A 10,821-nucleotide genomic window follows, 5' to 3' on the forward strand; every position below is an offset into this window, starting at 1 on the left:
AGGAGGACTTTTTAAAATTTTAATTATATAAATTTTGAATTTTTCAACAATATAATATACACATAATAATACAAACATTTTAACTTCATTAATTTTTAATAATATATAATTATTATTTTTTATAATTTATTTTTATAAAATAATAAATTACAAATATTATAATCAGTCAATGAAATGCCCATAATAATACAAATATTTTTATTTCATTAATTTTAATAATATATAATTATTATTTTTATATAATTTATTTTTATAAAATAATAAAATTATAAATATTATAATCGGTGAATGAAATGCGAGAGTATACATGGCCACGTAGAGAGACACGTGCCTGCGTTTTACCTATGAAGTTACAATCTTGTTGTCAGTCTTATCTTGTTGTATAGACCGCCTCTAGTCCTATATTTTACAATAGAGCGGCCACTTCGTTGTCTTGTATGTAGCACAATAACAAGGGTTTAACAATAACAAGGCTTTCATGACAGTAAAAGGTTTCTCCGGCGCCAGATCCGATAGCCGGCGAAGATATCATCAGTCAAACAGATCTCAACGTGATTGTATTTCGGTTATCTTCAATAATCTGGTACACGTTCCCTCATCAAACCAAATTCATTTCTTTTACTTTCTTTTTTGTATCTAGGGTTTTTTTATTTTTTTTACTACGTGTGTGCTTGAATTTTAGAAACCTGTTTCTTATTTGCCCTAGATATGATCTGCTTGGAAACATGTTAAGTTTGAAGACGTACCAGGTATGTTATTTTTGGATAATTGGGGTTTAATTAAGAATATATGATTCAGTGTGTTTTGATATGTTTGTGTGTGGATGTGCTGCATTAATTTACGTATGGAATTGTGAATATGACGTATGCAAGATGTCAGTTCTTGTTTCAAGATACTTGGTTCAATTTTTATTTTTTTTTCCTAAATTGCATATTTGAGTGTATTCTGATCAAGTATATAAATTAGTTCCCAAACGATTCTTAGATGTCAGTTCGGCTTTTGAGAAGGCAGGTGCTGCGTGGAGCACCAGTCCTGCAGAGGTGACGGTAGGTCCAAACAAGTCGCACATTGTTCCCGTCACAATCATTGCAAATACAGCTCCCGTTGCGATCCCAACATTTCCGATGTCTGTTGAGGTCATGGTTGTCGCGAATCAAAGGTATAAGGGTGGTGCAGGAAAGGTGGATACAAAACAATCAAGGATATATATCCATGGTAGATGAAATGCTCTCATGTGACGTGCTGCAACCAAGTGTATTATCAATATAGTCGCCTTGTGCTCAGATTCCACGAACTGGAAAACCTAGATTGTTTTCTCTTTTGGTTTCTGTTTGACAAATATATTTCAATTTAGGGTGCTAAATATATGGAATGCTAGAAAGAGATGATAATAATTTCAAATTCCGTATTTGCCAAATTTATACAAAAATTTGGAAGAAGGTGACATATGTTGACAAAATTCGCATATGTAACCTTGTTCCAAAATTTAGTATGAAATCGGCAAAGACTGTGTTTGATATTAATATTATCTCTTGCTAACATTTGAGATATTTAGCTGCCTAAGATTGAGATAGATATTTCTCAAAAAAAAACAAAAAAAAACAATACAAAAAACAATCAAGAGTTTCCACTTTGCTGGATTTGGAGTACAAGGCGACTAAACTGAGAATACACTTACTCGCAGCTCCTCAAATAAGAGCATTTCACCTATCTTGGATGTTTGTCTTTGCTTGTTTTGTATCCACCTTTCTTGCGCCACCCCTTGTACCTTTGATTTGCAACAACCTAAACTTTAGGTCAACATGCATCGGAAATGCTGGGAGCAGTTTCGGGGGTTATGTTTGCAAGGATTGTGATGGGAACATTATGTGACTTGTTTGCCCCTGGTGTCGTCTCTGCAGCACTCCTCTTCTTTGCAGCACCTGCAGATTCAAAACACGAGCTGACATCTCTAAGTGAATGTAAACTGAGAAGTGAAATCTAAGTGAACTGTGTCATATTACTAGATTCGTGGAGACTCCGTCCCACGTACACGAACTCGTACCATTTACCTGAACGACCCGCTTTCCCAAGGGAGAAGATCAGAATGGTCAAATAAATTAAAAATGCTGAAAGAATAAGTGGATAATCAGGGCTCCATATATGGTTTGATGGGCGGGTTGGAGGCGCAGTAAGAAAAAAGAGTTTTAGGGGAACGCGAACATTCAACAAATGTGTAGACGGACTGTAGTTTTATATTTTACAATAGTGCGGCTTCCTCGTTGCCTTTTATATAGCACAATAACAAGGCTTTCATGACAGTAAAAGGTTTCTCTGGCGCCAGATCCGATAGCAAGATATCATCAGTCAAACAGATCTCAACGTGATTGTATTTCGGTTATCTTCAATAATCTGGTACACGTTCCCTCATCAAACGAAATTCATTTCTTTTACTTTCTTTTTTGTGTCTATGGTTTTTTTTTTGTTTTTTTACTACGTGTGTGCTTGAATTTTAGAAACCTGTTTCTTATTTGCCCTAGATATGATCTGCTTGGAAACATGTTAAGTTTGAAGACGTACCAGGTATGTTGTTTTTGGATAATTGGGGTTTAAATAAGAATATATATAATTCAGTGTCTTTTGATATGTTTGTGTGTGTATGTGCTGCATTAATTTACATATGGGATTGTGAATATTCACGTGTGCAAGCTCGGATTCACTTAGATGTCAGTTCTTGTTTTCAAGATACATGGTGCAATTTAGATCGAGTGTATTCTGATCAAGTATATGCATTAGTTCCCAAACGATTCTTAGCGATGTCAGTTCGGCTTTTGAGATGGCAGGTGCTGCAGGGAGCATCAGTCCTGCAGAGGTGACGGTAGGTCCAAACATGTCACATTTTGTTCCCGTCACAATCATTGCAAACACAGGTCCAGCTGCAATCCGAACATTTCCGATGTCTGTTGAGGTCATGGTTGTCGCGAATCAAAGGTACAAGGGTGGAACATCAAAGGTGGATACAAAACAATCAAGGATACATATCCATGATAGATGAAATGCTCTCATGTGATGTGCTGCGGCTGAGTATCTTATTAATATAGTCCCCTTGTGCTCCGAATCTACGGAGTGGAAAACCTATATTGTTTTTCTTTTGGTTTCTGTTTGACAAATATTCATTTCAATTTATGGTGTTAAATGTATGAGATGCAATAAAGAGATGATAATAATATCAAATTACGTATTTGCCAATTTTATACTAAATTTTGGAAGGTGACATATGTTGACAAAATTGGCATATGTAACCTTGTTCCAAAATTTAATATAAAATCGGCAAAGACTGTGTTTGATATTAATATTATCTCTTGCTAACATTTGAGATATTTATCTCCCTAAGATTGAGATAGACATTTCTCAAACAAAAAGCAAAAAAAAACAAGTACGGAAAACAATCAAGGGTTTTCCGCTTTGCTGGATTTGGAGCACAAGGCGACTAAACTGAGAATACACTCACTCGCAGCACCTCAAATGAGAGCATTTAACCTATCTTGGATATCTGTCTTTGCTTGTTTTGTATCCACCTTTACGGCTCCACCCCTTATACCTTTGATTTGTGACAACCTAAACTTTAGGTCAACATACATCGGAAATGCTGGGAGCAGTTTCGGGAGTTATGTTTGCAAGGATTGTGATGGGGACATTATGAGACTTGTTTGCGCCTGGTGTCGCCTCTGCAGCCCTCATCTTCTTTGCAGCACCTGCAGATTCAAAACACGAACTGCCATATCTAAGTGAATCTAAACTGATAATAAGAAGTGAAATCTAAGTGAACTGATGTCATATTACTAGTTTCGTGGAGACTGCGTCCCACGTACAAGAACTCGTACCACGTACCGGAATGACCCTCTTTCCCTGTACACTATTTAGAGCAAGGGAGAAGATCAGAATTGTCAAATTAATTAAAAATGCTGTGATTAAGTGGATAATCTGGGCTCCAATTATGGTTTGATGGTCGGGTTGGAGGCTCAGTAAGAAAAAAGAATGCAGTGCCAGAAATAGAAGGAATGTGTTATAAGGAAAATGGTGTATGTGACGTAGGTTGTGGGTGGAGGATCCAATGTTTTGGGAAGAGAAAGTTATTGCTTAAGATCTGGACAAGATTTTCAATAACTTCCAACCTTGTTTCCTTGGTGCCGAGCACATCTATAATTTCTTCACTAAAATACTGTCCGGATCTGGAATATAAAATCTGGTTAGCATTCGACTCAAGGCTTTTTGCTTTGCTAACAGATGGCCGAAAAAGGAATCAAATAAGTTTAAGGACTTGTGTACACATCATATTGATTCTTGTCAATTTGATTGTCGACAAATTTATTAACCTTACCAATAGATCTGGATAACAATGATGCAATGTTGCTTATATTGGATGAAACCACTTCATTTATGTATCAATAATAATATTCCAAAACCAATAATATCACAACCATTTAGTTTTCACCTATACACCACTTTCTCTCAAACTTTATACCTGCTTATTTTTTTTAAGTTCATGCTTATATCTGTGCAAGTCATAAATTTCTTTGTGACTTGCTCATATATCAATTATGTACATAGAGGTCAACAAGACATTTTAATTAGAAATTAAGATATTCCCTCATTCAATATTGTATTGCATCATTCAGGAATTTATGTATCGTATGTGAAAATTGTAAATTTTGTGATAGATTGGAAGATATTATTTATATCTTGAAGCCTCTGTATGTCTGTTTCCCTCTTTGGCGGGTTGGTTATATGTGCAGGATTTTCAACTTCAGCACATACGTTCGAAAATGAAGCTCAGGGATTAGAAAAGGTACCATAGATAGAAATATGGTTCCAACAGGAGACCTTTTTCCACTAGTGCAGAAAGGATTCCAGCATTTTCAGCTGGAAGCAAATGTTAATTGTGTAAGCCTATCGCCTTCCACTTTTATATGTATTAATTCATACGTATTAGAGGAAGTTTAAGCGACAATTTCCTAATACATTATTCAGAATGATGCAGAAATTGTTGGTGGATCCTCATTCCTACAACCTCCGGATCCTATCGCAAAAGATGCCTATGAATCAGAGGAGCTCATGAAGGAAACAAAAGATAGTGTTCCGGAAACAAAACACAGAGAAAAGGAAAAAGGTATTGATGTTTTTAAAAGCAAACTTGACAGAGAGCATCTTGAAAGAGGGAATGATAATGCTAGTGAGAAAATGGAGAAACAAAATACGGAAAAAGAAAGAGAGCTGGAAGATTTGGAAGAGAAAGAGAAAATGGCAAAGACAGCAGCGCCTCATGCCGAACTCACTGATGCAAAGGATGAAAAATTGAACATGAGGAAGACATAATTATTGAGATTCGTGGTTTTTTTGCCACAAGCTTTCTCTTCAAACTCCTTTTAAAACCTGCTTTAATTCATAATCTCTAAAATTTTGAAGTAAATTAGTGAAATTATATTTCTCAGTGGTTCCTTTTTTTAAAGGAAGTGTCTTCTTACTGTTTCTATGATAATTTATGTCAGAACTGGAGCTGAAGCACGTTGAGGCAGTTAACATATAATCAAACTCACCAGCTATGATTGGCATTATTCCTAACTCTGATGTGATGGTTTTAGAAGGACAAGCTTCTGAGGTTACATGGTTTTTTTAGTTGAATATAAATAAAAGTATAATACTAATTAATTTAGCAGATAAATAAACAAAATATAAAACATGATTTATTATTTCTGCGGTGATAGAAAGTGCAGGTCGTACCTGTCCTTGTACATGTGGATAATGCAGACCAAGACTATAAGAGTTAGTTTATAAGGATGCTCAATGGTGTATACGGTGTTTTATTAGATTGATAGCAATTTATAGTTTCCTCTACTGTTAGATAAAGCGTTTATCACAGGAGAAAAAGGATTGTGAGCCAGTCTGACATGTCCTTAATGTTTTTTCTCAGAGTTAGTACAAGTAAAAAGGAGCTAGAATTCCACTAAAAGGCTGTTGATATTGTGCTTTTATATTGGCAGGTTGTTGCATGTTCTTGGAGTCCATCCAGTAAGCTTCTTGCATCAGGGTGGTTTAATTCTTATGATGAGATTATTAATATATTGGTTATTAGAGACCGTACGGTATTAGATTATTTCTTGTTCGTTGTACCTAATCATCGTGTTTTAATTCCTATGGTGCGAATATTAATGTTAATACATGGTAAATAAGGTACGTGTTTCACAAAGTACCAATAGGTATAGATATATTCAGTGGCCTAAGCATATATTGGATAGAGTATTGGATGAATTTCTATACACCCAAAAAAATTTAGAATATTAAGCACCCTTGCATTTTAAGGAAGATCATTTTAAAGTGCATATATAGTGTTATATATTTTGAATATGTTTTCTCTCTTTATCGCAGTTCGAACTTACAGATACTTTCTCTTGACCTTAAATATTTAAACTTAGTCATTGTACATGAATACAGCCCAAGGGTATTCATATGAAAATGAGTTAAATAATTGATATTTGGTGGTTATCTTTTTGGTATATGTGCTTCCTCATTGATTGTTCTGAATCACGTTGTTTACAATATATAACTTATTGTCATCAAAACTTCAATACAGTAATGTTTTGTGGCTTTACGGTGTATTAGAAGTAATTTGTGATTTACCACCCTCATTTTTTTACTTGTAGATTTACCTAAATCACAAGAGTAGTTACGGTACTGTTTTGATCTAATAATATTACATTACAATCACAATATAATCAAGTGTGTATACTGTAGTTCTAATTTACAGAGGAGCGGTCACCCCTCATTTCCTTGTATATAGCGCAATAAAATGGGGTTTATAACAGTAAAAGGCTTCTCCGGAGGCGGATCAAATAGCCGGCGAAGAGCCGAAGATGATACCAATGAGTAAAACTGATCTCAACGTGATTGTATTTGGGTATCTTCAAGAATCTGGTAACTCGATCAAATCAAAATATATTTTTTTTACTTTCTTTTTTGAATTTATGGTATTTTTTTTGTTAATTGTGCGCTTGTATTTTAGAAACCTGTTTTTTATTAGCCCTATATATGTTTTAGTTGGGAACGTTAAAGTTGGAGAAGTATTATGTATATGCCGTTTTTGTATACCTGAGGTTGAATTATGGATATAAAAATTTAATGTCTTTTCAAAGGTTTGTGCGTGTATGTAGTGCATTAATTTACTTATGGAATTGTGAATATGCACTTGTGCATGCCCAGATTCACCTGGATGTCAGTTCGTGTTTTCGAAATACTGGGTGCAATTTAGTAACGAGGGTATTCAGAACAAGTATATGCGTTAATTTTTAAACAGTCGTTAGATGTCAATTCGACTTTTGAGATTGCAGGTGCTTCAAGGAGCATCAGTCCTGCAGAGGTGACACAAGGTCCAAACTAGATCCAAACTAGTCACATAATGTTCTCATCACAATCCTTGCAAACACAGGTCCAGAAACTTTGATGTAATCACAACATTCCCGATGTCTGTTGAGGTCAAGGTTGTCGCGAATTAAAGGCACGAGGGGTGATACAATAAAGGTGGGTACAAAACAAGCAAACAAAGATATCCAAGATAGGTGAAATGCTCTCATGTGACGTGCTGCGATTGAGGGTATTTTCAGTTTAGTCGCCTTGTGCTCTGAATCCACGGAGTGGAAAACCCTCGATTATTTCCTCTATTGGTGGTTTCTATTTGAGAAATATCCATATCATTTTTAGGATGCTAAATAGATCAATAATCCAATCACCGATAAATAAATTCGAATTAAAATAATTCTCAAATAAATAAAATCCTCGCCCAGGTCGCCTCGCGTACGCGAGACGCCGAGACATTCGCCCAAATCGCCCTTCGACCCGACCCGGTCCGGTGCGTGGCGTGGCGGGGCGGGGCGCGCGTGTGTGTGTGCGCGTGAAGCACACAACAACACAATGGACCATCACACACCTTAGTAGTTGTATACTACTCATGTGGGTAATACCATATAAAGCACACACCCTCCTTTATTTATTTCAATGTGGGACAAACATTCTCAAATTTTTCCAAGCTACTTTCAACTCTCATTTCATATGGATTTCATTAAGAAAATTCTTAAAACCATACATGAAAATTTAAGTTCAAATATCATTGAACAATTTCCAATCATTAGATTTTAGGATTAACATCAAGAACATAATTAAATTAAGCTCTAAAATCCTAATTTTCTAACAAGTGTGTGTGTGTTGCATTAATTTACTTACGGAATTGTGATTATGCACCTGTGCAAGTTCAGATTCACTTGGATGTCAGTTCGTGTTTTTGAGATACTTGGTGCAATTTAGTTATGAGTGTATCCAGAACAAGTATATGCGTAATTTTCAAACAATCCTTAGATGTCACTTAGGCTTTTGAGACTGCAGGTGCTTTAAGGAGCATCAGTCCTGTAGAGGTAGTACAAGCTCCAAACTAGGTCCAAAGATGTCACATAATGTTCTCTATCACAATCCTTGCAAATACTTGATTGTTTTCCGATGTCTATTGAGGTCAAGGTTGTCGCGAATATGAGGTATAAGGAGTGAAACAGCAAAAGTGGATAAAAAACAAGCAAAGAAAGATATCCAAGGGATAAGTAAAGTGCTGCGATTAAGGGTATTCTCAGTTTAGTCGCCTTGTACTCCGAATTTACGGAGTGGAATACCCTTGATTGTTTTCTCTATTGGTATCTGTTTGAGAAATATCTATCTCATTTTTAGGGTGCTAAATATATCAAATTCTAGAAAGAGATGATAAGAATATCAAACTCCGTCTTTGCCGATTTTATATTAAATTTTGGAAGAAGGTGACACATGTGGACGAGGTAATATCCAACTCCGTCTTTGCCAATTTTATACTAAATTTTGGAAGAAGGTGACATATGTTGACGAGGTTGATATTAATAAATATGTCGACCTCGTCAACATATGTTAACTTCTTCCAAAATTTAGTATAAAATCGGCACAGACATTGTTTGATATTACTATTATCTCTTCCTAGCATTTTCAGATAATTAGCACCCTAAGCCTGAGATGGATATTTCTCAAACAAAAACCAATAGAAAAAACAATCGAGGGTTTTCTACGACACTGGATTCGGAGCACAAGGCGACTAAACTAAGAATACACTCAGTTGTATCACCTCACATGGCATTTCAACTATCATGGATATTTTTCTTTGTTTGTTTGTATCCACCTTTTCTACTCCGCCTCTTATATCTCTGATTTGCGACAACCTTAACTTGACCTTAACATACATCGGAAATGTTGGGATTGCAGCAGTTTCTGGAGATGTGTTTGAAAGGATTGTGATAGGGACATTATGTGACTTGTTTATATCTCTGATTTTTAGAAGTTAATCGAAACTTCTAAAAATAAGTGACTTCTTAAGTGAACTGGCATCTAAGTTTTCAAACTATGATGTCATAGTATTACATGTGTGGAGACTGCGTCCCACGTACAAGAACTGTACCATGTACCGGCATTACCTGCTTGCTGTGTAACACTGTTTTGATCAGTTAGGTCAAGTGTAAATGCTGAAAGAGTAAGTATATAATTTAGACTCTGTATATAGTTTGATGGGCCTGTTGGAGGTGTAGGAAGAAAGAGGAATGCAGTGCCAGAATTAGAAGGGATGTGTTTCAAGGAACATGGTGGATAGGGGTTGTGAGTGCAGGATCCGATGTTTTGGAAGAGAAAGTTATTGCTCAAGATTTGGACTTTGGCAAAATTTTCTACAACTTCTAAACTAATTGTAGTATATGTAGGTGGCCATTTTTGCGAAGACATGCACCATGACATCATTTGAAGTTTGTGCTGACTAATTGAATGAAAAGGTAAGAGCATTTTTCACTGGAGAAAAATAATTGCCAGTCTGATATATCCTTGATGTTAGTCCTCAGAGTTATTGTAAATTAAAAAAAGCTAGACTTCCATTAGAAAGGTTGTTAAATTTGTGCTCTAATATTAGCATGTAGTTGCATGTGCTTGGAGTCCATTGGGTTCGCTTCTTGCATCAGGGTCAGTCTAGTTTTTATGATGAGTTTATTAACATATTGATTATAAGAGACCGTACCTAATAATAGTGTTCTAATTCCTATGGTGCGTTTATTAATGTTAATACATAATAATAAATACTGTACATGTCTCACAAAGTACAAATAGGTATTCATGCATATATTCAGTGGCATAAACATATATTAGATAGAGGATAGGAAAGAATGTTATATATTTACTCAAAAGAATTTTAGAATATAAAGCGATTGAAGGAGGATTAAGTTGATAGTGCTTACATACATTTTGAATATGTTTCCCTCCACTTATCAAAGATACTTTTTCTTTCCTTAGACCTTAACTATATAAACTTCATACATGAATACATAATCCCAAGGGATTTCATCTGAAAATTAATTAAATACTTGATGTATGGTTGTTTACTTTTGGTATGTTCTCCCTTACGTACTGTTCTGAATTATCAAAATTTAACTTTTTTCATCTTTCTTATTAAAATTTAAGTATATTAAAATTTTCAGGCTTTCCGGTGTACTAGAAATGATTTATAAATTATGGTACTCATTATTAATTTTTTTATTTGTAGATTTATCTATCAATTTTGACACATTAATACACATTATCTATCTAGGGGAGCATGCTTATTGTTGCCATGTTCCCTCAAGCCCTCGTCAAGAACCTTACATTTTTAAATTTTACATCTAAAATGCATATTTTGTCTCCTATTCTCCCCTCAAAATCGTTCTCAATATCTCATATATCATGTCCCACGTACTACATCCTAGA

General features: G+C 35.2%; 1 protein-coding gene across 9 annotated transcripts; it reads left to right on the forward strand.

The window, feature by feature from the left end:
* Positions 1-404: 404 nt before the first annotated feature.
* LOC141703200 (uncharacterized) lies at positions 405-6,962 on the forward strand. 9 transcript variants are annotated; one of them, XR_012567408.1, is made up of 6 exons: positions 405-583; positions 707-749; positions 2,302-2,394; positions 2,520-2,562; positions 4,776-4,828; positions 5,011-6,962. XR_012567408.1 is itself a non-coding variant. In XM_074506781.1 (6 exons), exons 5-6 carry the CDS (start codon positions 4,846-4,848, stop codon positions 5,353-5,355), a joined length of 423 nt encoding a protein of 140 aa, XP_074362882.1. In that variant the 5' UTR covers positions 422-583; positions 707-749; positions 2,007-2,394; positions 2,520-2,562; positions 4,776-4,845; the 3' UTR covers positions 5,356-6,961. The 9 variants fall into 9 exon arrangements, 5 of the variants coding, with proteins under 5 accessions (XP_074362882.1, XP_074362881.1, XP_074362883.1 ...); XR_012567409.1 differs by having other exon boundaries at positions 5,021-6,962; XR_012567407.1 differs by having other exon boundaries at positions 417-583; positions 4,776-4,923; positions 5,021-6,952.
* The last annotated feature ends 3,859 nt before the right edge of the window (positions 6,963-10,821 follow it).

The sequence above is a fragment of the Apium graveolens genome, unplaced genomic scaffold (genome assembly GCF_009905375.1).
Source record: "Apium graveolens cultivar Ventura unplaced genomic scaffold, ASM990537v1 ctg6327, whole genome shotgun sequence".
NCBI classification, from domain to species: domain Eukaryota; kingdom Viridiplantae; phylum Streptophyta; class Magnoliopsida; order Apiales; family Apiaceae; genus Apium; species Apium graveolens.